Source organism: Nerophis lumbriciformis, linkage group LG08 (assembly GCF_033978685.3).
Source record: "Nerophis lumbriciformis linkage group LG08, RoL_Nlum_v2.1, whole genome shotgun sequence".
NCBI lineage: Eukaryota > Metazoa > Chordata > Actinopteri > Syngnathiformes > Syngnathidae > Nerophis > Nerophis lumbriciformis.
The window spans coordinates 40,343,349-40,370,943 of NC_084555.2; the positions used below are offsets into that span (position 1 = coordinate 40,343,349).

At 41.1% G+C, this 27,595-nt stretch overlaps 2 protein-coding genes across 6 annotated transcripts; one reads left to right on the forward strand and one right to left on the reverse strand.

The window, feature by feature from the left end:
* Positions 1-2,053: 2,053 nt before the first annotated feature.
* Positions 2,054-15,307, reverse strand: LOC133611310 (hepatic sodium/bile acid cotransporter-like). 2 transcript variants are annotated; one of them, XM_072913611.1, is made up of 6 exons: positions 15,215-15,307; positions 9,431-9,861; positions 6,653-6,825; positions 6,230-6,341; positions 2,527-2,720; positions 2,054-2,438 (listed from the first exon to the last, which is right to left on the reverse strand). In XM_072913611.1, the coding sequence occupies exons 2-6, from the start codon at positions 9,817-9,819 to the stop codon at positions 2,332-2,334; spliced, it is 975 nt and encodes a 324-aa protein (XP_072769712.1). In that variant the 5' UTR covers positions 9,820-9,861; positions 15,215-15,307; the 3' UTR covers positions 2,054-2,331. The 2 variants fall into 2 exon arrangements, with proteins under 2 accessions (XP_072769712.1, XP_061823991.2); XM_061968007.2 differs by having other exon boundaries at positions 6,230-6,408; positions 6,653-6,857.
* A 5,236-nt stretch (positions 15,308-20,543) lies between these two features.
* On the forward strand, positions 20,544-27,595 carry LOC133611809 (protein max-like). 4 transcript variants are annotated; one of them, XM_061968952.2, is made up of 4 exons: positions 20,544-20,734; positions 22,518-22,637; positions 25,959-26,097; positions 26,419-27,595. In XM_061968952.2, the coding sequence occupies exons 1-4, from the start codon at positions 20,555-20,557 to the stop codon at positions 26,601-26,603; spliced, it is 624 nt and encodes a 207-aa protein (XP_061824936.1). In that variant the 5' UTR covers positions 20,544-20,554; the 3' UTR covers positions 26,604-27,595. The 4 variants fall into 4 exon arrangements, with proteins under 4 accessions (XP_061824936.1, XP_061824938.1, XP_061824939.1 ...); XM_061968954.2 differs by having other exon boundaries at positions 25,974-26,097; XM_061968955.2 differs by having other exon boundaries at positions 20,545-20,734; positions 22,518-22,625; positions 25,974-26,097.

Genomic DNA, 27,595 nt, shown 5'->3' on the forward strand with positions numbered 1-27,595 from the left:
TATGCTAAGGAGAGATGAAAGATTCCAGACTGGTGCATTTGATGAAGGCACTTTTGTGCGTGCCACACAGCAATGCATCATCAGAGAGGGTGTTCAGCATGGTTAGAAAGATAGTGACAGAGAATAGAACAAGGATGGACAATTCAATCCTAAACTCACTCCTTTCCTGCAAATTAAATTTCACAAATGCTGCCCATACCTACGCTCCTTCAAAGGCTGTGCTACTGGATGCAAAGCATTGCACTTTCAAATACAACAATGAGTAGAGGAGTGTTATAATCTGTCTTGCCTCTTGGTGAGAGCGGTCGCATTTTTCTCTGCTCCCTCCTTCCCTGCTTGCTTTCTTGTGTCCTTGTCTTGTCTGAACTTTTTTGAAGCCTCTTTCTTTGCGCTGTCCTCAAATCTAAATATCAAACATGGATATGATCAGCTGGACTCTCGACGCAATTGACAAAGTCTTTTCGACAAGGAAAAGAGGTTCGGGGGAGCCTGGCTGCCCTGATGGAACCATTGCCGTGGGGCACGTGAGAGATTCCTGGGATAAATGGAGACTCATGTGCCTCTCAGTCCTTTTCATCGAGGACGTGGAAGACATCTACCTATTTGGAACCGTGATCGCGGGGCACCTGCTGATTGGGTTGGGCATTGCTCTGGTGTATCGTCAAATTCGGAAGATGATGGCAGCCACTCAAGGAGCCCAACGGCTGTTCATCGCAATGGAAGGATTGGGTCGAGCTGTGGGAACACAGACTGGGGCGATTTCTGATTTGAATCGCAAAATGGATCTCGGTAGGGGCGGTATAGCTCGGTTGGTAGAGTGGCCGTGCCATCAACCTGAGGGTTGCAGGTTCGATCCCCACTTCCGCCATACTAGTCACTGCCGTTGTGTCCTTGGGCAAGACACTTCACCCACCTGCTCCCAGTGCCACCCACACTGGTTTAAATGTAACTTAGATATTGGGTTTTCACTATGTAAAGCGCTTTGAGTAACTAGAGAAAAGCGCTATATAAATATAATTCACTTCACTTCACATCTCATCTTGGAGAAGCTTGCTGAGAAGGAAGAATTAAATTGAATTTGAGAGATCCAGCACGGACACACAGAGCAGGCAGGTCATTGTTTTGACTGCTCGAAGAAAACAACATCTTAATCTATGATTTGACTCCCTCGAATGGCCTTGATGCTATCAGGAACAGGCTGTTCTGAAGAACTCCCCCGAGGACTCCTCAACGATGGACGCTTTTGACCTTCCTTTTTTTCAACAACACCTGGTGTCGAACTTTGAGATCGGCCCCAGTCCACAAAAACATTTCAACATCTCACCCAAGTTAATTGGGTATATATGCACGCACCCGCCCCTCCCCCAATCAACGCCTTCACCACTGCTTAATTCCTCCGGGGTTGTGGATGGCTGAGTAGCGCTTTATAGCAGCAGCCGACCTCCAGGGCCCCAAATCCCCAAATCCCTCTGTTGCGAGTTGTTGTGATTACATGTATCATGTTTATGTGTACCATGCTATGTGAGGTTTTTTCCTCGGACTCAGTCTGGACCCCTCCTGAGGGTCCAGCCTTAGACTGATATTTTTTTTACTCTTCCCCCTTTCCCAATGTCACCTTTTTCCCACCTTTTTTAAGGAGCGCCGTAAGTGGCTGATCCGTTGGCGGTCCCGTCTTGTCCCCTTGTAACGTATGTCTGCTCTTAGTGGGACTGTGCCGAAAATGAAATTTCAGTTCTTATGTGTCTTGTACATGTTAAAGAATGGACAATAATAAAGAATCTTGAATCTTGAATTATGTGTGTGTATATGTGTAAATAAATGAAAACACTGAAATTCAAGTATTTATTTTATTTATATAGGAAATACTTGAATTTCAGTGAATTCTAGATATAAATATACTCCTCCCCCCCTTAACCCCGCCCCCCGGCCCACCCCGACCATGCCCACCTCACCCCCCATACCCCCACCCCAATCTCCCGAATTCGGAGGTGTCAAGGTTGGCAAGTATAGTGTGTGTGTGTGTGTGTGTGTGTGTGTGTGTGTGTGTGTGTGTGTGTGTGTGTGTGTGTGTGTGTGTGTGTGTGACAGGAAGAAAAGCTTTGACTCGTTTGCGGAGAAGTCAGTTTGCATAAAAAATTTGCTGGACCTCTTTCTTTTACAGACTTTTCTTGAAGGTAAAAAATGGTTTTATATCTGGGCCAAGACTGTTCTGTGTGAGTGACAATCAAAAAGAAACAACTTACAGTTTGAATGCTTTACCCAACAATTGGACATAATGAAAAAATACAATACTTTATAGTTTTACTTTTATATTGTAGCACTTAAAGTGTGTCACTCCGAGACAGGGATCCTAAGTGTTTTGTCATGTTTGGCTTCCAAACTTGTCGGACACTCAGGTTGTTTCTCTTCGTCTTGTTGAACATACACATTCTTGTCTTCTGTAAAAAGAACATGAAAATGATCATTTAAAAAAAAAATTGCTGTGTGCACACTACAAAACCACAGAGCTACGGCATTTACCCTCACCTGGTGACTTGACCATCTGGTACGATCTGAAGCACACGGTCAAAAAGAGAGCCTCGGCACACTGGAACATGTAGTACAGCAAAGGGAAGAGAAACATGGGCCCAATCACCTCCGGAGGAAAGGCCACCTTCAGAATGGCCACACACAGGTTGATGTTTTGGCAGCCCGTTTCCACAGAGATGGTTCTGCTACATCTAGATATGTACATATAGATAGAGAGAGAGGAAGGGAAATTACATCACAGCAGCAGTAACTCAGTGTTATCCATTTCAAAAAGTCAGGCAAAGAGAAATACAGGAGGTACAGCTGCACAGAGAACTCTCTCCAAAATAACCTTGCTTATTTTTTGAGGTCTTAACAACTAGTTTGCTAATGCACTGCATCATACTGACAAATAACTCTAAACTACAGCTTGTGTGTTGGACAGTGTTGGGACTAACGTGTTACAAAGTTCACGCGTTACTGTAACGCCGTTAGTTTCGGCGGTAACTAGTAATCTAACGCGTTATTTTTTATATTCAGTAACTCAGTTACCGTTACTACATGATGCGTTACTGCGTTATTTTACGTAATTTTTTATGTAGTATCGGCTAGAAACAGAAGATCTGCGGTGTCGTTCTTCTGAATCTTCCTCTGTCACAAGCCGGAGAGAAGAAAAGAGGCGCGCTCTGTGTGTGTGTCTGGGTGTGGGTATGGGGAGGGGAGGGACACACGTGATCTGTGGTTTGATATATGAAACAAAAACAAAAGTTGTTCGCACATTCAGTCCACACACAGCGTGGTCATGGCGAGCGAAGTAACGGAAGAGCTTCAATGCCTCGCACCATTTAATCGGTGTGTTTATAGGTGCAGACTCGGTTGTGCAAAACGAGGGTTTTAAACACATGCTGAACGTGCTTGAGCCAGGCTACGACATCCCGTCGCGCACCCACTTCAGCGATAAGATTGTGCCAGATCTTTATGAGCAGGAGAAAAAAAAGTTGTGGATGAACTATCTCGAGCATCATCTGTTGCGCTCACGGCAGACTGGTGGACGTCCAGGGGAACTACAAACCCCGTTTCCATATGAGTTGGGAAATTGTGTTAGATGTAAATATAAACGGAATACAATGATTTGCAAATCATTTTCAACCCATATTTAGTTGAATATGCTACAAAGACAACATATTTGATGTTCAAACTGATAAACTTTTTTTTTTTTTGCAAATAATTATTAACTTTAGAATTTGATGCCAGCAACACGTGACAAAGAAGTTGGGAAAGGTGGCAATAAATACTGATTAAGTTGAGGAATGCTCATCAAACACTTATTTGGAACATCCCACAGGTGAACAGGCAAATTGGGAACAGGTGGGTGCCATGATTGGGTATAAAAGTAGATTCCATGAAATGCTCAGTCATTCACAAACAAGGATGGGGCGAGGGTCACCACTTTGTCAACAAATGCGTGAGCAAATTGTTGAACAGTTTAAGAAAAGCCTTTCTCAACCAGCTATTGCAAGGAATTTAGGGATTTCACCACCAACGGTCCGTAATATCATCAAAGGGTTCAGAGAATCTGGAGAAATCACTGCACATAAGCAGCTAAGCCCGTGACCTTTGATCCCTCAGGCTGTACTGCATCAACAAGCGACATCAGTGTGTAAAGGATATCACCACATGGGCTCAGGAACACTTCAGAAATCCACTGTCAGTAACCACAGTTGGTTGCTACATCTGTAAGTGCAAGTTAAAACTCTCCTACACAAGGCGAAAACCGTTTATCAACAACACCCAGAAACGCCGTTGGCTTCGCTGGGCCTGAGCTCATCTAAGATAGACTGATGCAAAGTGGAAAAGTGTTCTGTGGTCTGACAAGTCCACATTTTAAATTGTTTTTGGAAACTGTGGACGTCGTGTCCTCCGGACCAAAGAGGAAAAGAACCATTCGGATTGTTATAGGCACAAAGTTGAAAAGCCAGCATCTGTGATGGTATGGGGGTGTATTAGTGCCCAAGACATGGGTAACTTACACATCTGTGAAGGCACCATTAATGCTGAAAGGTACATACAGGTTTTGGAGCAACATATGTTGCCATCCAAGCAACGTTACCATGGACGCCCCTGCTTATTTCAGCAAGACAATGCCAAGCCACGTGTTACATCAACGTGGCTTCATAGTAAAAGAGTGCGAGTACTAGACTGGCCTGCCTGTAGTCCAGACCTGTCTCCCATTAATAATGTGTGGCGCCTTATGAAGCCTAAAATACCACAACGGAGACCCCCGGACTGTTGAACAACTTAAGCTGTACATCAAGCAAGAATGGGAAAGAATTCCACCTGAGAAGCTTAAAAAGTGTGTCTCCTCAGTTCCCAAACGTTTACTGAGTGTTGTTAAAAGGAAAGGCCATGTAACACAGTGGTGAACATGTCCTTTCCCAACTACTTTGGCACGTGTTGCAGCCATGAAATTCTAAGTTAATTATAATTTGCAAAAAAAATAAATAAAGTTTATGAGTTTGAACATCAAATATCTTGTCTTTGTAGTGCATTCAATTGAATATGGGTTGAAAAGGATTTGCAAATCATTGTATTCCGTTTATATTTACATCCAACACAATTTCCCAACTCATATGGAAACAGGGTTTGTAGATAGAGAGAGAGGGAGGGAAATTACATCACAGCAGCAGTAACTCAGTGTTATCCATTTCAAAAGGTCAGGCAAAGAAAAATACAGTAGGTACAGCTGCACAGAATAACCTTGCTTATTTTTTGAGGTCTTAACAACTAGTTTGCTAATGCACTGCATCATACTGACAAATAACTCTAAACTACAGCTTGAGTGTTGGATCTCAGACTGTGCACGTATACCTATACCTAAGTATATATTGCAGCATTTAAAAGTTATTTTCAAATATTGAAAATAAGGAAAGGAATATACTGTAAGGTGGCGCATGGATGAGTTCACTGCAAGTGAGGTCAAACACAATAATGCATTATCATGGACAATATAAATACAGTACTAATGCATGTTACTGAAATATGTTGTGCGGTGGTTGTCAAACTTTGTTCACCAAGTACCACCTCTGATAACACTTGGCTCTCCAAGTACCAGCATAATGACCAACATTCAAATACAGTAGCATGGTAGGCAAACGTATTTGTTAAAAATTATTTAACAAGTATATTTAATATTGTTGTCCGCTGTAACATTACACACAGCCTGAACAGTGACACTGTGTTTGAATATAAATAAAACACTGCGCTTTAATCAAATGATTATTTGGCGTACCACTAGATGAAGCACTGGTACGCGTACTTCAGTTTGAGAATCACTGATGTAGCGTATATGCTACATATATTGCTTTACAGCAATCAATAACCAAATGAATACATTACATGAAAACTAAGTGAATGTGTAGAACACTGCCTTTACTTTCATTGAGATAGAAAATTGGTAAGTGAAAGAATTAGCAGTAATTGCTGAGACAATAGAGGGATAAGATTAAATACCACCTTCTGCTTCTTCCTACTCCTTTTCAGACAATTATATTATATTTTATTTTATAGATAGAAAAATATAATATCTTGGTTATTTATATTATTATGTGAATACTAAAGCTTGGTAGGAAAAAAAAAGTATTTTTAGTCAAAAACAAGAATTTTCCATTTCAGATTGTTGAACTTGCTCATACTTCCACTTGTTTAGGCGTGTCAAACCTACTTTGGACTGAGTCTGCACATGGTGGACATGACGAATCCCAGCACGAAGCCTATGAAGGGCATCAGAGCTGCCACAGTCAGAACATCAGCGGTGAGGATCATCCACAGAATGTCTTTGACCGCCAGGCCAGACAAGGTGAACAAGATGACGCTGGAGATGATCAGTATGCCTAAACCAGACTTTTAGCAAAGTCGAGCAGAACATTTATCGCATCACGTTGCAACACTGCATTTAAGGCAAGGTAGGAGGAAAGCATGGCATTCATTATGTGGGAACATGTGGGATCATTTACTTTTGTATTTGTGGAGAACTTCCTGTTGTTGAGAAGATAAGCACCATTGATGGTTCTTTAGCCTGATCTGTGACTCGTTATATGTGCAGTGTTTTTGTTTGGGAAATGTCTTGAGCAAGAAATTATATTACCTTCAAGACCACCGGAGTGTATTTTGGCTTGTAGTGATTGATAGCGATGCCCATGGCGCAGGGCACCAGGGTGAAGGCGAGAGCCGTGATGATGCCGACATAGGGCACGGCGTTCTCCAGGCCGCTGAAGCCCTGGCAGTAGACTAGGAGCAGCAAGGGCATCAGACCCAGAGCTGCAATGCAGGAGCAGGCGGTCATCACTATGCTTGAAAGAGAAAAAAAAATGATTTCGATACAGGACGTCAAATTATATTCATTCATTTTATATAGCGGACTTTGGGTACACACGGACTGCTCACCAGTCAATCACAAACAACCATTCAACAAGCTGACAAAGTGGGATGATAACCATCCATACATCCATCCATCCATCCATCCATTTTCTACCGCTTATTCCCTTCGGGGTCGCGGGGGGCGCTGGAGCCTATCTCAGCTACAATCGGGCGGAAGGCGGGGTACACCCTGGACAAGTCGCCACCTCATCACAGGGATAATAACCATAGAATTGGAAATGTAACATACTGTAACATTGGAAAGGGTCTTGCTCCTCAGTACAATCTCAGGGCATTCATTCAATGGCAACTGGAGTGTTTGGTTTGTCTTAGAAGATGTGTCGTCGCTCCTCCGAGTAGGCTTCATCAGTGGTATTGGCACCAGCTGCTAGATTAGATCTGACCAATCTAAGTCTAAGACTAGATCTGACCAATCCAAGTCTATGAGCATTAACTGATGAAGCCTACTCGGATGAGCGGCGAAACGTCTTCTAAAACAAACCAAACAGTCCAGTTGCGATAGATTGAATGCCCTGAGATGACAATGACCTGGATGAATTAGAACATTCATAGATATCCTCAGTACAATATAAAAATAACATTTTAGCCATGTATCTTTCTAACATAGTGCAGCTGCAGTGTTTATGGACCTGCCAAAAGTGTTGATACCATCAACCATAATATGTTAATTAGCAAATTAGAACTAAGTGTAGATAGCATCAGAGCGTTGTCTTGAACTGGATTAGACGCTATTTAACCAAGATTTCTAAATATCTATCGATGTATCTAATACATCTAAATATATCTTGCTGTGGTTCGCCAAAACATATTATTTTTTCAAGAGAAACTGTGGTTTTTTTAACATTTTGCCTATTCACAACCGTTATGAGGCAAGCAAGCATTCATTTTCCCTTTTTTTGCATTCTAACTCGTAAATAAACGCTAGCAAACGGCAGCTAACAATAGATGTAATGTGACTCACTCTATTCTGTCCATAAAGTGCCCTAAATATTATCCAAAAGTCTTCATCAGCATCTTATTTACATGCTGTAAGTATATTTGTAGTGTAATGTACTAAAAGGAACATTCATAATAACATGTAATATTTACATATTTTGGTCATTGTTAGCGTACGGCGGCTTTTGCTATTTCCTTCAACAACAACAACAACAACAACTGCTAATTATGGCAGACTTAATGACATACAACAACGACTACTCTGGGACCAATGAAGATTAAAAACTAGAGATGTCCGATAATGGCTTTTTTGCTGATATCCGATATTCCAATATTGTCCAACTCTTAATTACCGATTCCGATATCAACTGATACCGATATATACAGTCGTGGAATTAACACATTATTATGCCTAATTTTGTTGTGATGCGCCGCTGGATGCATTAAACAATGTAACAAAGTTTTCCAAAATAAATCAACTCAAGTTATGGAAAAAAATGCCAACATGGCACTGCCATATTTATTATTGAAGTCACAAAGTGCCTTTTTTTTTTTTAACATGCCTCAAAACAGCAGCTTGGAATTTGGGACATGGTCTCCCTGAGAGAGCATGAGGAGGTTGAGGTGGGCGGGGTTGGGGGGGGGGGGGGGGGCGGGGTTGAGGTGGAGGGGTAGGGGGTGCAGGGGGGAATATTGTAGCGTCCCGGAAGAGTTAGTGCTGCAAGGGGTTCTGGGTATTTGTTCTGTTGTGTTTATGTTGTGTTACGGTGCGGATGTTCTCCCGAAATGTGTTTGTCATGAACCCACACTGTGAACCCACACTGTGGGTTCACAGTGTGGCGCATATTTGTAACAGTGTTAAAGTTGTTTATATGGCCACCCTCAGTGTGACCTGTATGACTGTTGACCAAGTATGCTTGGCATTCACCTGTGTGTGTGAAAAGCCGTAGATATGATGTTATTGGGCCGGCACGCACAGGCAGTGCCTTTAAGGTTAATTGGCGCTCTGTACTTCTCCCTACGTCCGTGTACACAGCGGCGTTTTAAAAAGTCATAAATTTAACTTTTTGAAACAGATACTGATAATTTCCGATATTACATTTTAAAACATTTATCGACATCTCTATTAAAAACCTTATATTTCTGAGCCTGCATATAAGGAGGATGAGCTACAAGTTTTGGAGGCTGAGTGATAAGCATATCCTAACCGTAGGACCGAGGCTCATTGTTGGGCCGTGAGTGCCTCCTATCTGTTTCTCAGCTGTGGTCTTAATGGGCCGCAGCGGTACCCAGTTTTAATACACTTTTACACCACATGTGGCAGTAATAACAACAACAAACAGAAGAAGTCTGGATCTAAAGTTTGAACACTGCTCTCAACCCTGACTTTTTCAGACTCTTATAAAACGTCTTATATTGAGAGTAAAGTGGCACATATTTGAGAAAATGCGACATCTGCTGGATTTTGTAAGGAGTGCAGTAACTAATGCAGAAGTCATCATTTCAATTTTGACATGGAATTGAACCCACGATTGGGAGAGTCATTTACCTGAGGTTCATGTCTCCCTTGAGGGCCAAAGCGAAGATATTGGACAGGTTTCCTCCAGGACAGCAGCCACAGATGAGCACCGTCACAGCCTTGATGGAATCCATCTTCAGTAATTTAGCAAGACAGAACGCAGTCAAAGGCATGATTCCGAATTGGGCCACGATGGCGATGGCGACCCCTTTCGGTCTCAGCAGATGGGTCCTGATTTTGGAAATCTCCATCGTACATCCCAGAGATGTCATGGTGATGAAGAGGAGGAGGATGGAGAGGATGTTGATGGCTTTGTGGAGTGGAGAGGATGTGTTCAGCACTCCCATGCTGCCGTTGTAGGACATGTTGCCTCCATTGTGAAGGATGGAAATCCCCTGGTAGACGTCCGTCACGTTCATGGCGGTTCTTTCTTAGCGCAGCTTTTACTGGACACTTGTTACCTGTCGCAAAAAAGAAAACCTTTTTTCAACATAGAAAAGTGCTACAATTTGGAGTTCAACCTCTGGTTTCTTGGACAAATAGGCCTCAAAAGTCAAACACAACTTGGACTTCAAACTACTGTCATGCAAATCTTGTGATTCATTTGGAAGTGTGTTTTGTTTGTCATGTGGGATGATACAATAATGACCATAGAACCAGACTTGCTGCTATGCTACATAGGAAAGGCTCTGGCTGCTCAGTACAAAAATAGCAATACACCTACGTAAAAATGTGTTGTTTTTGTTGTGTTTTGGACACGTACAATCCTCTCGACAAGACACTGGTCATCTCCAATTAAGGCAGTGGTTCTTAACCTGGGTTCGATCGAACCCTAGGGGTTCGGTAAGTCGGCCTCAGGGGAGGTAAAGAGACATCCGACTTATCATGTAAATAAAAACTTCTCCCTATCAGCGTATTATGGATACCGCCAAACAATGTTCCCTCTAATTTTCCATCTGATTTGCAGGTTTTTTGATTGATCGATTGAAACTTTTACTAGTAGATTGCAAAGGAAGAGAATACATTATATGAAACAGTGCAGTACATATTCCGTACAATTGACCACTAAATGGTAACACCCGAATAAGTTTTTCAACTTGTTTAAGTCGGGGTCCAAGTTAATCAATTCATGGTAATGTGTGTAAGGTGTGTAATTGGTTGTGTCATGCACTGTGTTGGTTTTGTTCTTTGAACAAGGTGATGTTCATGCACAGTTCACTTTGTGCACCAGTTAAAAAACATATAACTTTTTCTTGAATTGAAAAACATTTTATTTTTCACTAAAGAAAGGTTCGGTGAATGCACATATGAAACTGGTGGGGTTCGGTGCCTCCAACAAGGTTAAGAACCACTGAATTAAGGCCTTAGCTGGTCATCAAAATCAATCGTTACAGTGCCAAAGCTAATTAAATATTGAGCAGAATGTAAATAGCATGTACAGTCGTCCTTCGCAGCTTCAACATTGCATTGCTTCACCACATTGCACATTTTGTATGTGTTTTACTTTTTTTAAAGCATATTCTCACATTTTTGGGTTCCTAAATTAAGCATTTTTAAGCTTAAAAATGGCCCGAATTAACTAAAAATATCAATTCTACGGCAGCATTGGCCACTAGCACTGCAAATAAATTGCCACTTGCCAAAATTAAACGTTTTATTTCTAGAAATGTACTTAGTTTTAAGAACTATTAACTAATTATTTTCAGTTATTGACGAATGCAGCTGAGATAGGCTCCAGCACCCCCCGCGACCCCAAAAGGGACAAGCGGTAGAAAATGGATGGATGGCTGGACGTTAAAGCAAATCTTAATTTTAGCATGAGTAATTGTATTTTGTCTATTGTCATTTAAAAATGTTAAAATTTAGGGGGAACAAATATTCAAATAAGACATTTCGGGTTTTATCACGTAGAAAATTGTGCTTCAAGATTCTGCAACACCTCAAGGATGCTTAATTTAGGAAATTCCTTGTTTTCAAAATAAAATACTTACTCTTAGTTTAAAGGGGAACTGCACTTTGTTTGGAATCTTGCCTATCGTTCACAATCAATATGAAAGACATGACGACAGATGGATTATTTTTTTATGCATTCTGAATAATAAATTAAAGTTCGCTTACAGCGGAGCTAATGGGAGGTCCTCTATTTCGCCCATAAAATTCGATAAATAACCTTTCAAAAAGCGGCAACAATACTTAATTTACATTTGGCGACTTAAATATTAACCAAGTATTAGTAATATTTTTGTTATAAGCGCTAACGCAGACACACTATTTATAGCAGTGCCGTGATCACTAGCTTGTTTGCCTATGTTTACATAATCGAGTGGTCTGCTGTTACCTCGCTTCCTTATTCCCTGTAAGTTTATTCTACATCATAAGTCATGCATCTCACCTGGACAGTAGATGGCTGAAGAGATAATCCGACAAGTTGGAACACTTTGACCGCCATTTAGGACCTGGAACTGGCGAGGACGACACGGAAAGCGCTTGTCCCCCCTCTCCCCTCCCACACCATCATAGCAGTCTGCATCCTAATGACAGCCGAACTTGCACAGTAAGTGATGTGTAAATCGTAAATAAAAACAGAATACAATGATTTGCAAATCCTTTTCAACCTACTGTATATTCAATTGAATAGACTGCAAAGACAAGATATTCAACGTTCGAACTGGTAAACAGTGTTATGTTTTGCAAATATTAGCTCATTTGGAATTTGAGGCCTGCAACATGTTTCAAAAAAGCTGGCACAAGTGGCAAAAAAAGACTGAGAAAGTTGAGGAATGCTCATCAAACACTTATTTGGAACATCCCACAGGTGAACAGGCGGGTGCCATGATTGGGTATAAAAGCAGCTTCCATGAAATGCTCAGTCATTCACAAACAAGAATGGGGCGAGGGTCACCACTTTGTGAACAAATGCATGAGCAAATTGTCGAACACTTTAAGAACAACATTTCTCAACGAGCTATTGCAAGGAATTTGGGGATTTCACCATCTACGGTCCTTAATATCATCAAAAAGTTCCAAAAATCTGGAGAAATCACTGCACGTAAGCAGCAAGGCCGAGAACCAACATTGAATGCCTGTGACCTACGATCCCTCAGGCGGTACTACATCAAAAACCGACATTCGTGTGTAAAGGATATCACCACATGGGCTAAGGAACACTTCCGAAAACCACTATCGGTAATTACAGTTTGTCGCTACATCTGTAAGTGCAAGTTAAAACACTACTAAGCAAAGCGAAAGCCATTTATCAACAACACTCAGTAACACCGCTGGCTTTGCTTGATTGATTGATTGATTGATTGATTGATAGAGACTTTTTTTAGTAGATAGCACAGTACAGTACATATTCCGTACAATTGACCACTAAATAGTAACACTCTAATACGTTTTTCAACTTGTTTAAGTCGGGGTCCACGTTAATCAATTCATGGTAGTTCATGCTAGGCCCGAGCTCATCTAAGATGGACTGATGCAAAGTGGAAAAGTGTTCTGTGGTCTGACGAGTCCACATGTCATATTGTTTTTGGAAACTGTGGACGTCGTGTCCTCCGGAACAAAGAGGAAAAGAACTATCCGGATTGTTCTCGGCGCAAAGTTGAAAATCCAGCATCTGTGATGGTATGGGGGTGTATTAGTGCTCAAGGCATGGGTAACTTACAACTGTGAAGGCATCATTAATCCTGAAAGGTACATACATGATTTGGAGCAACATATGTTGCCATCCAAGCAACGTATTTTTCATGGACGCCCCTTCTTATTTCAACAAGACAATGACAAGCCACATTCTGCTCATGTTACAACAGTGTGGCTTCATAGTAAAAGAGTGCGGGTACTAGACTGGCCTTCCTTGTCTCCCGTTGAAAATGTGTGGCGCAATATGAAGCGTAAAATACGTCAACGGAAACCCTGGACTGTTGAACAACTTAAGCTGTATATCAAGCAAGAATGGGAAAAAATTCCACCTGAAAAGATTCAAAAATTGGTCTCCTCAGTTCCCAAACCTTTACTGAGTGTTGTTAAAAGGAAAGGCCATGAACACAGTAGTAAAAATGCCCATGCCAACTTTTTTGCAGTGTGTTGCTGCCATTAAATTCTAAGTTAATGATTATTTGCAAAAAAAATAATAAGTTTCTCAGTGTGAACATTAAATATCTTGTCTTTGCAGTCTATTCAATTGAATATAAGTTGAAAAGGATTTGCAAATCATTGTATTTTGTTTTTATTTATGATTTACACAACGTGCCAACTTCACTGGTTTTGGGTTTTGTACTTTATTATATTCCTGATCAACTTGACTTTTTCAAGTTACATTTTAGGTAATAAAAATTACATATAAAATATTAAAATATAATGTTGTAAAATACAATCATTTGTGCAAAACAATGCTGTGGAAACGATCTTGCCATAAATATCTGGTAGTGTCTGTGACCTTACATTTGTTTTTGGCATTCTTCATTCCAAAGCTATTTAAACAATAGGTCCTTATAAATAAATCCATTGGTGCACGCCACTGATACACAACTGGAAAATGTTCTTTCTACTTTTCTAATTTCAAATTTAATTTCTCATTTCTATTTTTATTCGCTCTGTTATGGTGAAAGATAAGATAGGAGTTGAAAATGTTCAGTGTTAGACTACAATTGAAATAATAACAGTAATAACATTTCTTGCTCTGTTAATGAATACAAGGCCACAAAACTCCATTATAACCGACAACTGTCACTGACCCTTGAAACATGTGGTAACGATTTGGTTAAAAAAATAATTAAAAAATTAATGTTTTAGTTCTGATTGTCATGGTTTCCTAAAGTGATGGACACTTTTTTTCCACCTGACAACAACATGTCCTTTCATAATTAACTTGACGATGTATGGGCTAAAGCCCACTAGCATCATTATTACACAACCATTGTATTCCTTAATGCAATTAATAGATACTTCATTTACATTATAGTACAAACAAGAATATAATTAAAATAATGTCAATATAAAAATGTAAATAATATAATGTATAATAATAATTTGATTTATTTTGTATCAATATAATACATAATCAATATAAATACATAAAACACACTACTGGTAAATAGTAAACAAACACACACACATTATGTACATTTATGTGTATCGGTATTGTACAATCAGATGGAATATGCAATCGTTTCACAACATTGTTCACAGGTGTATACAACACATGTTTATATGCTGTAATTAACACGTATAGCACACAAATGTACATGACCTATGTTTATAAAATAGTGTCAAACGATACATTTTTTAAATCAGATTAATCACACTATTGAATTTCGATTAATGACGATTGTTACAGGTTATTATGCGCTTGCATAATTTAAAATAACTTTAAAACAGCGTCAAGTATTTGAACACAAATGCAATTTTTTTGTCAGAATGTCAGGTTTTTTTTATATGTTACTTGAATACACATCATTTATTTGCTCAAAACTTGGTAACAGTTATCCAGTCAGGGTGCATTTTGATCTTCCAGTGAGCACACCAGTCAGAGTCTCCTCACTCATCTTTGATCTGACGTATGCATTAAGCAGCGTGATTATTCTGCATACATATTAATTTGATAATGTTTTGTGATTAATCACATGACTTAATGCATTAAATTTGACAGCCCTTTAATATAAACATGTAAGCATCCCTGCCAGATAGCACATATATACAGTATATATACACACACATAAATATACAGTATTTGTGGACAAATGTAAGTGTGTTGACTATATGTATTTCAAATAATAAGAATAAAATGTTAGTATTAAATACTGACTTTCTTACCTTCATTCCAAGCAAACTTGTGCAACTTGAAACGTTCCTTCCTCACTTCCATCTCTCCTTTTCGTTTTTGTGCCCGGACTCCGAGCCCTCCCTCCTCTGTCACGTGGCGCCATAGCAACACGGTGGGTCGGCTGCAGACTCCAGGGGAACATGACCTTCCCTGCAACTCCACTTCATACACAGCTACTTTATTGTTGTATTTTGCAAAGGATTCCATGAAATCAATCTTTAGGAGCTTGTTACAGGAAGTTATTTGTAATGACAACACTGTGGGGAACAATGGCGGTGGTGGGCTTTGCGGGAAGAATGTGGTTTGTGGTTGTATACCGAAAGAAGTAATTTATTCATTTGGGGGCTACACAAGGCCCAGTTAATGTTACGCAACCAGGCAGATAATTCATTTCAGCTGTCAGTTTTAGGACTTGGCAGAAATGATCCTCTTTGTTTTTTGGATGGTAGCATTCTGGTAAACAAAATGACCATCGCACGTGCGCCGAAAGAGCTTGAACGTGATGGTTGCCTAATCTCCACCAGTATGTGCAGATTAGCTCCACATTAAAGGGACTGCAATGAAGATAATTTATAAACTTTGTGTGTGGAAGTTTTTCCTTTCCTCTGTTGCTAGGGGTAGGCGATATAACAAACATTCCTAATTTCCTTATTTAACCTAATTTTCAAATGCAAAGGTTGGTATGCAATAATAATTACTTTTACAGTAAAATATCAGCAGATCAGTCGGCAGAATTTTAATGGAAAAATAACAGTGGTACCTTTTTTCAATTTACAGTATTTTAGTGTAAAAACCATCGTAAATGTAGTGGTGAAATTCTGGCAGGTGAATTTTTATACAGTGCATCCGGAAAGTATTCACAGTGCTTTGCTTTTTCCACATTTTGTTATGTTACAGCTTTATACCAAAATGGACTACATTATTTTTTGTCCTCAAAATTCTAAATACAATACCCCATAATGACAATGTAAAAACTTTTTTTCTTTTTAAATGCAAATTAATAAAACATTTAAAAAATCACATGCACATAAGTATTCACAGCATTTACTTATTATTGTTGATGCACCTTTGGCAGCAGTTACAGCCTCAAGTCTTTTTGAATACGATACCACAAGCTTGAAGATGGCACACCTATCTTCAAGCAGTTTCGCCATTCCTCTTTGCAGCGCCTCTCAAGCTTCATCAGGTTGGATGGGAAGCTTTGGTTTTCATCCAGGATGTTTCTGTACATTGAATCAGAATCAGAATCAGAATCAGAAGAGTTTTTATTGTCATTGTTTGAGAACGGGTTCACAAACTAGGAATTTTTCTTGGTGCAGTCGTGCAACATAAAACACATATAACACATATTTGGTAATAAAAAGAGCTGTAACTGAGCTATCAGATCTTGTTATTGTTCATGTGCCTAATGGCCGAGGGGAAAAAACTGTTCAGGTGGCGGGAGGTGTGGGTCTGGATGGACCGTAGTCTCCTGCCTGAGGGGACAGGGGAGAATAGTTTGTGTCCAGGGTGAGAAGAGTCAGCTGTGATCCGACCCACACGCCTCCTGGTCCTGGAGGAGAACAGGTCCTGGAGGGATGGGAGCTTGCAGCCAATCACCTTCTCAGCAGCACGTACGATGCGCTGCAGTCGATGCTTATCCTGGACTGTGGCGCCGGGGAACCACACGGTGATGGAGGAGGTGAGGATGGACTCGATGATGGCTGAGTAAAACTGCACCAGCATCTCGGTCGGCACCTTAAGTTTCCTCAGCTGCCGCAGGAAGTACATCCTCTGCTGGGCCTTCTTTATGATGGAGCTGATGGTCGGCTCCCACTTGAGGTCCTGGGTGATGGTGGTGTCCAAGAAACGGAAGGAGTCCACAGTGGAGACGGGGGTGGTAGAGTCAATCAGGGTGATGGGGGGTGGTGTGGCTGTAACTTTCCTGAAGTCCATGATCATCTCCACTGTTTTGGGTCCAGGAGGGGGGGCGGTGATGTCCTTGAGGTGGGGCAGGACCAAGCGCTCAAAGGACTTCATGACCACAGACGTCAGCGCAACCGGCCTGTAGTCATTAAATCCTGTGATCCGTGGTTTCTTGGGGACAGGGACAATGGTGGAGGTCTTGAAGCAGGACGGCACTCGGCATAGCGCCAGAGAGGTGTTAAAAATGTCAGTGAAGACAGGAGCCAGCTGATCCGCGCAGTGTCTGAGGGTGGAGGGAGAGACACCATCCGGCCCAGGGGCCTTCCGTATGTTCAGCTTCAAGAACTGCCAGCGTACATCCTCCTCTCGGATGGAGAGGGCCTTTGAAGTCCTGTGATGTTCTTGGAGTCCTTTGGTGTCCTTGGAGTACTTTAAGTCATTTAATGAAGTGCTGGCGTCTAACTTATCAAGCCCTAGTGTCACGGCGTGGACTCAAACCCGCTTTACTCCAGCAGCTGAGTCTCCCAGTTCCTCCTCTGGCTGCGCGCCCAGACACGCCCCTGCTCGCGCTGGGCGCAGCATGTCCACGCAGCGACAAAGCTACAGACAATTGCGAATCAGCACACATGGACCTGACGAGAGGGAGCGGCATAAAAGCCAGCGGACCCAAGAGATCTTTGCCAGAACGCAGCCTATCTTTCCCAGTAAGCCTCACGTCTGGCACACCTCCCTCGTTCCTTGCTCGCCTTCTTTGTGCTCTTCCTCGTTCCCGTGTTTGATGTCCCTTGTGTCTTCCACTGTGTCTTCCCTGTTGCCGGTGATCGTGTCTTGCCTCACGACCTCCACCCGGATCTCTGCTTGCCTCCCTCGATCCTCGACCCCTGCTTGGACACGGACATCGTTGCCTCTCTCCAACCCCCGACTGCTTGCCTCCCTGCTGACTGCTTCATCGCCTTTCCCCTTGGAATGCGGCGGTAAAACTTACATTGTTAATTCTACACGTTGTCCACACTCATTGACTTGTGGTAGCATACACACCCCACACACTCATTAAGGGTTTCAATGAACCTGGTAAACCGCAGCTCTACCTTGGTGTCGCCTCCTTCCCTTTGCCCGGTACACAACACCTAGGTTCTCATCAATAAAACTGTCTGTAGAATTTGAACTAAAGTCTCTGTACGCCACAAACCCAAATACATATATTCGAATGAGTGGGAGTGTTTTTATAGATCACATACATTAGTACCTCAATTTATGAGCTTAATTGGTGCTTGCACCCTTCCCTCAAAACAGCACAATTTTAACTTAACATACCTTTTGTAAAGGAAACATTTTTTTTACATTTAAAAATAATAATACAATAGAAACTACAAACAACTACAGTAGTTTGATCAAGTAAATGTATAATAATAATGGCAGTATTTACAGAGGAGACCAAACTTCTACGGTATATCTTTCCAGCTGCTTCTCCGTCAAACACAACATCAGCAGCTTCTCCATATTTTCATGGAAAAATGTCCGCCATTTAGGAGTCATTTTATACATTGTTGGCTTGCGTTGTCAACACTTTCTGCTTCAGTATGGTGCGAACGAGCAGTGAAACGCTCCAACTGCTTTGCCAGCTCTGCTGCATTGTTTTTTAAATGATTTTTCCTTTAATTCAATGAATAGCAACCACTTATTTTTCTCAGCACTGTTCTTCACACTCACTCTCTTCCTTCCCATGCTTAGAAAAACAAAGTTATGTCGATCTTCAGCAATAAGCTAATGCTCGAGAGTAAGACAGGATGTTATGGGCTTCACTGTGACATTAGCTATGCAAACTAACGGCAACTATGGCAGGGATGCTTGTAACTGAATATGTTGCTTGCAATTTAAAGCATAACAATTAAAGAGACACAAGACAGCTCTTATCATAAAACATTCGCAAGTTGTGGACAACATTGTACGCAACTTGTTGACCTTTTGTTGTGTGTGTGTATGCAAGCTTTGTTGATGAGATCCCAGGTCCACTGTGTTCTCCCCTATTACTTGGTCAACGTCAACATATACTTTTGTCGGCATAAAATGAAGGGCTCAATAAGTTAAAGTACCAATGATTGTCACACACACACTAGGTGTGGTGAAATTTGTCCTCTGCATTTGACCCATCTCCTTTTTTACTCCCTGGAAGGTGAAGGGAACAGTGGGCAGCAGCGGTGGCCACGCCCGGGAATCATTTTTGGTGATTCAACCCCCAATTCCAACCCTTGATGCTGAGTGCCAAGCAGGGAGGTAATGGGTCCCATTTTTATAGTCTTTGGTATGACTCGGCCGGGGTTTGAACTCACGACCTACCGATCTCAGGGCGGACACTCTAACCACTAGGCCACTGAGTAGGTTCTTACAGAGGAAATTTTTAATGAACAATCAGTCCGTGTATGTCGACAAGCTTAGTGGTTATGTCAAAATCAGTAAAACTAAAGGAACTAACTGCTGTTTCTTTAAATCTTCGACATAAGATTAACGGTTCTCCTTTTGAGGTAAACTTCTCGGCCATTCTATCATACCTTTTTCCACAACAAAAAAAATGCACCAATTTAAATGTTACACAAATGGAGGAAAACGATGACAAAAATATGTTGTAAATTAACCTTATTTGAGTTAGTCAGTCTCAGGGATGTCAACCTGAATGGGTTCCAGTGTATCTACAGTATACACGAGAATCTGCCAAAGCAGTGTACTGTGCATAAATAATCAATACTGTATCTGCAGAGACTTGTCCAGGGTGTACACCGCCTTCCGCCTGAATGCAGCTGGGATAGGCTCCAGCACCCCCTGCAACCCCGAGAGGGACAAGCGGTAGAAAATGGATGGATGGATGCATGGATCTGCAGAGAAACAAATACAAAACATGCAGATGTAAAAGACAGCTGTACTTTACAAGATAAAGACTCACTACAAATATAACTAAATATAACTGTACATTTTTCCCAATCATCTATTGATACAGAGTTTAAATAAAGGGTTTATTCACCATCTGGCCTCATAGTCATATACTGACAGAAGAGCCTGGTTATGTACTGGGAGAAGAACAATGTTATCTATCAAGCAACTCAGTGAGTTGTAACACCACAGGCTTATTACTTCCAGTGAGCAAAATAATTCACTCTTAGCCTTATGCACAACTATAGAACTTGCATTTCTCATCTGACTGATTAAAAGTGGAAATGTGATGTATTCGAGCCATAACTATTTGCAGCTTGCAAGCTGTTATTGGGTGTAAGGATAACCCTTAAGCAAATGTTAACCCAGTGGATTGTGGGGGATGCTGTTTTAAGGACAGATAGAACAAGCTGCAGGCGGTTGCTGTATGTTTCAGTGTTACCTCGTTACCCACAATCCCTTGTGGTCCCCGCGCATGCGTGGTGGATGTTTTCCAATCCATGTGTAGGCGAATCACATGTGAAGAAAGCGTCGATCGTCATGTCTCTGCTGTAGCAGAGCTTCGCGCAAGATTCCTTTTGCCTCTGCCCCGATTTGTTTTGACAGCTGCTTGTTTTCTTTTCCGCACACGCCTTTACCGAAGAATGAGCGAAAACGATGACATCGAAGTCGACAGCGATGTATGTGTCTCAGTTTCCCTTAGAAAGCAGCTACAGTCCGCTAGCTTAGCAGCAACTTTGTAGCCGCAGCCCGTGTGAGCTACACCGAGTTAGCCAGCTAGCAGGCTAACTCCTAGACTATTTCAACCAACTGTGAAAACTCTTTGGAAACTATCTTTCATTCTCAGTTGTCACCGCTTGGTGTGCTATTAAAATATGAAGGACACATTCTGATGAAGTTGTGGCGTCGACTTGGTGTTTAAAACATTTTTAGATTTGGTCTTACTCGTATTCTCGTAGTTCGTAGCCAACTGTTTTAAACAAAAAACTGTCTATGAATATATTCTGAAGACTGACGTGGGTTAGATCAGTTTAGAATGCCCGGAGATAAATATTTAACTATTAAACCACATACCTTGATGACACGTTATTATCAACTACTGTACGCGCTTACAGCAAGGTCAGCTCATGTGAGAGGTTAAGTTTCCTAGATTGATTTTCAAATATTACCTCATTCCAATTGTGTGTTTTAAACTCACGCTTTGTTTAATATGCAATTCGAATAGCAATATTATGATCACTATATCAATCAATCAATCAATCAATGTTTATTTATATAGCCCTAAATCACAAGTGTCTCAAAGGGCTGCACAAGCCACAACGACTATAGAATGACCCATACTGCTAACCTAGCGCTACAGTGCTTCACGTTCGTGCCATGTCGTGCTTAGTATTGCGTCGAATTTTGGTCATTAAGTGCAAAACGTTTCGTAAAATAATTTGTGTATAATTGTGTTCCAATACGATGCTGACAGAGACTGCTGTCCTGATGTTGTATCAGGCTACTTGTGTGGTTCCCTGCACCCCCTTTACAGCATGTAACTGATATTTGCCTAGTGAAATACTTAAATTGCACGTTTAAGCATTTTATCTTTCCTAATTAATGCATGCATAATATCATGCCACATCCTCGATCTAGTTATTTCTCTGAGCCGTAGATTCCCCTCCCCCTCTTGTTTAAGCTCCTGCTCATATACCCACTCACTGCTTGCAGGCCTGTCAAGCCTTCATCTCCTAACGTGATGTTTAGGCTCATTTGTGCACACATTAACACAATAATTAGATCACTTGTAGTTTTGCATGCTTCAATTTGCATAGGGTATTACCATTCAGTTTGGTGCGCAAATATTATTGTGGTAAATTATTTGTGCACGTGCGCATTTTGTCTGACAAGGAAACTTCCTGCAAATCAATAATAGGAAAATGCCACATTATAGATTTTCGTCAACAAAGAAATATATCGGTACACTCAGGTTCGCATTGATGTTTGACGTTACACTGCATGAGCCTGGAGGGTCGTTCTGTTCCGTAAACCTTATCTTCGTTCGCATCCTGCTTGACTCTGCGGTTTAAATGAAATTACAGATTGGTATTGGTCTACATTTCATTCATCAACTTTGGGGAGAAAGTTATAATCAATCATTTTCATATTTTTAATGTGGTGGATTCTCATGCACTACTGTTTTAATGCCAGTGTTGTGCTGAGGAGTTGTTAATTTAGGCCTGAGTTGACTTTTGCCAGACCACAAACTAGTCGAATTAACAGCAGCTCTGCTAAACCTTCAATGCTCATTTTTGTTCTATTAAAAACACAAATCAGGCAAATAGAGTGGAATTAAGGTTTAGGCCACCATTGCAACCCAGCACTTTGCTTGGTGATGTCATGCACATTCATTTAATGCTCAAACACGAGGAATGTATTGTAAGTGCTTTGCACCAGTTAATTTAACTTTGCCTTTTACAGGCAGACAAGCGAGCACATCACAACGCGCTGGAGCGCAAACGCAGGGACCACATTAAAGACAGCTTTCACAGTTTACGAGACTCTGTGCCTGCACTGCAAGGAGAAAAGGTGGGGATCGAAGTATGTATTTTCAAAATACTTTTCATTCAGACTGTATATTTTCAAAGATTTTGTATTGTCAATTTTTCCATACACAACGTAGCATGTACGCACAGGCTTTTAATAAAATAGACAAGTCTGTTATTACCATACTTGCCAACCTTGAGACCTCCAAATTCGGGAGATTTGGGGGTGGGCGGGGTTAAGGGGGAGGAGTACGGTATATTTAAAGCTAGAATTCACTCAAATTCAAGTATTTCTTATATATATATATATATATATATATATATATATATATGAATACTTGACTTTCAGTGAATTCTAGCTATATATAAATATGTATTTTATTATACATAGGTACATATAAATAAAATAAATACTTGAATTTCATTGTTCATTTATTTACACATACACACACATAACACTCCTCTCTACTCATTGTTGTATTTAAAAGTGCAATGCTTTTCAGCCAGTAGCACAGCCTTTGAAGGAGCATAGGTATGTGCAGTGTAATATTCTGGGTTGGAGTCAATAACCAGGCGAGGTGATGAAGTTATGTCTCTTTACTTCATATTTCAGAACCGACTCCCACACTTGCCGTCAGGGTGTGCAATACAACGTAAACCGTTGGCCAACCAAAAGTAACCACAGAACACTATAGTGTTCTGTGGTTACTTTTTAAACCGTTGGCCAACCAAAAGCCAACGGTTTACGTTGTATTGCGCACCCTGACGGCAAGTGTGGTAGTCGGTTCTGAAGTATGAAGTAAAGAGCGGACGTGACGACAGGCTGTCCTCACTCAGGTCCGCACGGACCTGGAGGGGGCGTGCCTTAAGTCTGGCTGAAAATCGGGAGAAATTCGGGAGAATGGTTGTCCCGGGAGATTTTCGGGAGAGGCACTGAAATTCGGGAGGGTTGGCAAGTATGGTTATTACATACAAATCTGGACCAGGGCTTCGCCTTAATGTAACTGACCGTGGCACACAGCCACAGCAAAATTATAGCCGCCACATCTTAAAAATAAGGGTTTTTACATGAAAATAAATTAAAGTTATATCATGTATTGTAGACTCCAGAAGAAGTCACACAAAGTCTGACTTTTATTGCCAATCTTATGCTAATCGCCAGCCCAATTCCACAGTATTCCCTCCCGTTTAAACACGTACGCCTCCGTGCTTCTCCAGACACGCAACCCTTTCTCATTTTACGCCAATCTCTTTTGAGGCACGGATGGTGTGTAAGCGAACATGGGAACAATGAACATCAAATCAAAATCACAGGAGCATAAAACATTACCACCAGCAGGTTGTTTCAGTATGAATGGCCATATGTAGCCTATTATTTGCGAACTATGGACTAGTGATGTACCAAAAATGTTACCGCCTACCTACCTTTGGTAGTCGAAGTGTGTTCGACTAGGATGTTATGACTACGTAACAATACGCTCAAGATAGTCTGCAGTGGAGGCAGCATGTCTGCGATGTGGGCGTAGTTTAATATACCGAGACGGCATGGCGTAGTGGGTAGAGCAACCGTGCCAGAAACCTGAGGGTTGCAGGTTCGCTCCCCGCCTCTTGCCATCCAAAAATCGCTTCCGTTGTGTCCTTGGGCGGGACACTTCACCCTTTGCCCCCGATGCCACTCACACCGGTGAATTGAATGATGAATGATAGGTGGTGGTCGGAGGGGCCGTTGGCGCAAATTGCAGCCACGCTTCCGTCAGTCTGACCAAGAAGAATGCGGAGTTGGAATATAATTACAACATTTTATGTACATATTTATATACAGATTTGAACAATTAGTGATTCACTGAAATACATTTATTAATTGTGGTTCTTACAAAAAATATATCTTATAAAATATAAAAGCTAAAATGTCTCTTAAAGCTCTGCCCCTTTAATTAGTGAATACTAAATAATTTAACTTTAGCCTACTACTACAACCATATTATTTACCAGCAACATGAAGTGAAACAGAGGCAGAGGTGTCCTGCCACAGTCAGTCAACCTCCTCCTCCTCCTCCTGCTGAACAGGTCGCACCTGTGGTCCGGACTGTAGGCCTACCTCCTCTCCAAGTCCAGCCCTTTTCGGCCGTTGAAAATATTTTTCTATACTCATCTGTGTGAAGGAGTGAACATCCAACATTAGAATTTATTACTAACAAGGAGAAGCGCTACACCTTTTTTGTCCTGCCTAGGTTTTTTTCTGGCTGTGTAGTGCTCATGGCTTATATCTTACTAGAATCCTTCCCGTTGACTATTTACAACACTACACAGTATTTATTATTATTATTATTATCTATAGTTACATTTAAATGGCATTGCATACATGTAAAATTAAATGCTATTTCACATTATTTGACCAGTAGCAGTTACACCCATCTGAACAGGTCATCCACCTGTTTAAAGCCCAATCACAGTTGAAATCTTGAAATGAAGGGCCTTTAATAAAACATTAACCTGGACAACATTTTAACAGCTGGTTGGCTCAGATTTTATTATTTTCATTGCATTCACATGCTGCAGTGGACAGTGGACAATTTAGCTTCAGTCCATGTGTGTTTATTGACAACAGGGTTATAACCTGGACACGTTAGCTCGTCGGTATGAAAACAGGTGACCGAGTCAAACAGCGGCGGTGTTAATGAAGCAGCGTCAGGCGAAACCGTCAGTGAAACGCTCGGTGAAATCGCGGATTAACATTAAATATATGACGAGCCGCGAGCGATGCAGCTATAACCTATCTACCCATAACACCTGTAAAAATGAAGCAATGCTACCACGCTAGCAAGCGTGAGCCACCAAGCTGCTAACTATCGCCAAAAGGCACCATTTAAGTTTTTTTCCCCATGGCATCCTGGATCAAGGCTTTCAGCAGCTTTTGGACGTTTGAGGTAGAAACGTAGGAAGCGCCATCATTATGAAAAGTAGTCGGCGAGTATTTTGGTCCCGTCCGTCCGTCCCTCTTCTTCTTCTTCTGGCCCACCAGGTGAATTAAGTGCTATTGGCGGAGTTACAATGCATACCGCCACCTACTGCACCGGAGGTGTAACTACAAGCAACATTCACAGACAGTCCCATTGCTTTTATGAGCGGTCGAGCGAGTCAAAAGCCGAAAAATCCATTTGTGGCGGACATAATTCTTTCGTGGCGGGCCGCCACAAATAAATGAATGTGTGGGAAACACTGCAAAGTGAACTAAACTGTGCTGCTTGATAAAAAAAACAACAACATTGTGACTTCAAAGACATGTACCTAATAAATTGGTTGTTGAATACTATCTGTTTTGTGTTGGTGTTACCACCGTACCACTTTATCGATTACTAAACTTGTCTGCTGACAGAACTCTGTTAAACAGGCTTCCCGAGCACAGATTCTTGACAAAGCCACCGAGTACATCCAGTACATGAGACGAAAAAACCACACTCACCAGCAAGACATTGATGACTTAAAGAAGCAGAATGCACTGCTGGAGCAGCAGGGTATGTAGAACATATATATATATAAATGTATATATACGTATATATGTATGTATGTGTATATATATATATACACACACACATATATATGTATATATACTGTATATGTATATACAAAATTTAACCCGAATAAATGGGACCTCCAAAGTCAAATGCCTCTAAAGTTTTACTATTTGGAGACGTGCAAAGAGAAGTGTAATGATAACCATAGAATTTTATGTTATTACGACATTGAACAGTGTTGCAGACATGGAGGTTCCACTTTAGGGCTTTTTCAAATATGATACGTTGTGCAGCCTCTTGTGATGAGCTTGCTCATTGCAGTTCGAGCTCTGGAGAAGGCCAAGGGGAACAATCAGCTCCAAACCAACTACTCCTCTGACAGCAGCTTATACACAAACCGCAAAGGCAGCGCGGTATCGGCCTTCGACGGCGGCTCCGACTCCAGCTCGGAATCAGAGCCTGAAGAGCCACCCAACAGGAAAAGGCTGCGCGTGGAGCCTAGCTAGATTTTCCAACAGACTTGTTTTGGTTTTGTTTTTTGCCCACCAGCCTGAAACTCCTCTTAGCTGTGTGCATTCAGCCCTGCCTTCTTCTTACGTTAGTCAGGAGGCGAGGTGGAGACTGTGTGAAAGAGGTGCTATATTGTGTATCAAATGCTTCGACCTTTCTAAGCATCCTGTCATCCCTCCTCTCCTCTTGTCCTAGCGTGCTCCCCCTTCCTCCTCCCTCCCAAAGTGAGGCAGCTCTGCAGTTTTGAAGGACTTGATGCTTTTCAAACCTCACAATGACGTTCTTTAACGAATGTGGAGATGAACTGGTACGAGGCGTTAAGTCGGACAACCACTGCAATTTTTGGGAGACGTTGCTTTGAAAAAAATGGCAATTGGAAATAGTTTACCTTTTGAATATTAATACTTTTTTCAGAAGAATGTGATGTTATGCAAAATGCGACTCTCTTTACTCATTGTAGATGGCTAAGGTTTTGTGTTTTGAAAATGTTTGTGAAATTAATTGAATCCCTTATTTATAGTGGTCCACCAAAATTGATGTCAGTTATGTTTGGCTTGAGATTTTCCAACACAGGTTGAGTTCTTGTTTTATTGCGACTAGTTAATCTATTTATTTTTTCCTCTATTTTTATTACTATCAGACAGAATGAGAGAGTATAAAAAAATAATTACCTAATCGATACTGAATGTTACACAATGCAGTTAACTTTATTTTTATGAATGGACTCTTGGCTCAATGTTTAGCATATAATCTAATCCTAAATGGTGTCAGTTTTGCTAAGAAAAAAACTTCCCTGGAAATATTTGCTTGTGCTGGGAATGTTTCTTTCTCTATTTTTCCTTTTCTCAGAGGTAAACAACTAGTGTGTATGTAATCAATTTTTGTTCCATTCCGTGGAAATTACAGGTATGTTGTACATACTGCCAACAGGTGTCTTGCAAGTTAAGACATACCTTTATTATGACAATAAATAAAACTTTTATCCTTA

Bases quoted from the DNA above. Each gene is read 5' to 3' on its own strand.
- LOC133611809 (XM_061968952.2), top strand. From the start codon at position 20,555: ATGTGTAGGCGAATCACATGTGAAGAAAGCGTCGATCGTCATGTCTCT. The intron at 20,735-22,517 runs GTATGTGTCTCA...TGCCTTTTACAG, and splicing joins ACATCGAAGTCGACAGCGAT to GCAGACAAGCGAGCACATCA. The intron at 22,638-25,958 runs GTATGTATTTTC...GTCTGCTGACAG, and splicing joins GAGAAAAGGTGGGGATCGAA to AACTCTGTTAAACAGGCTTC.
- LOC133611310 (XM_061968007.2), bottom strand. From the start codon at position 9,819: ATGAACGTGACGGACGTCTACCAGGGGATTTCCATCCTTCACAATGGA. The intron at 6,409-6,652 runs GTAATATAATTT...CTTTGCTAAAAG, and splicing joins ACACTCCGGTGGTCTTGAAG to TCTGGTTTAGGCATACTGAT. The intron at 2,439-2,526 runs GTGAGGGTAAAT...TTCTTTTTACAG, and splicing joins CCAGATGGTCAAGTCACCAG to AAGACAAGAATGTGTATGTT.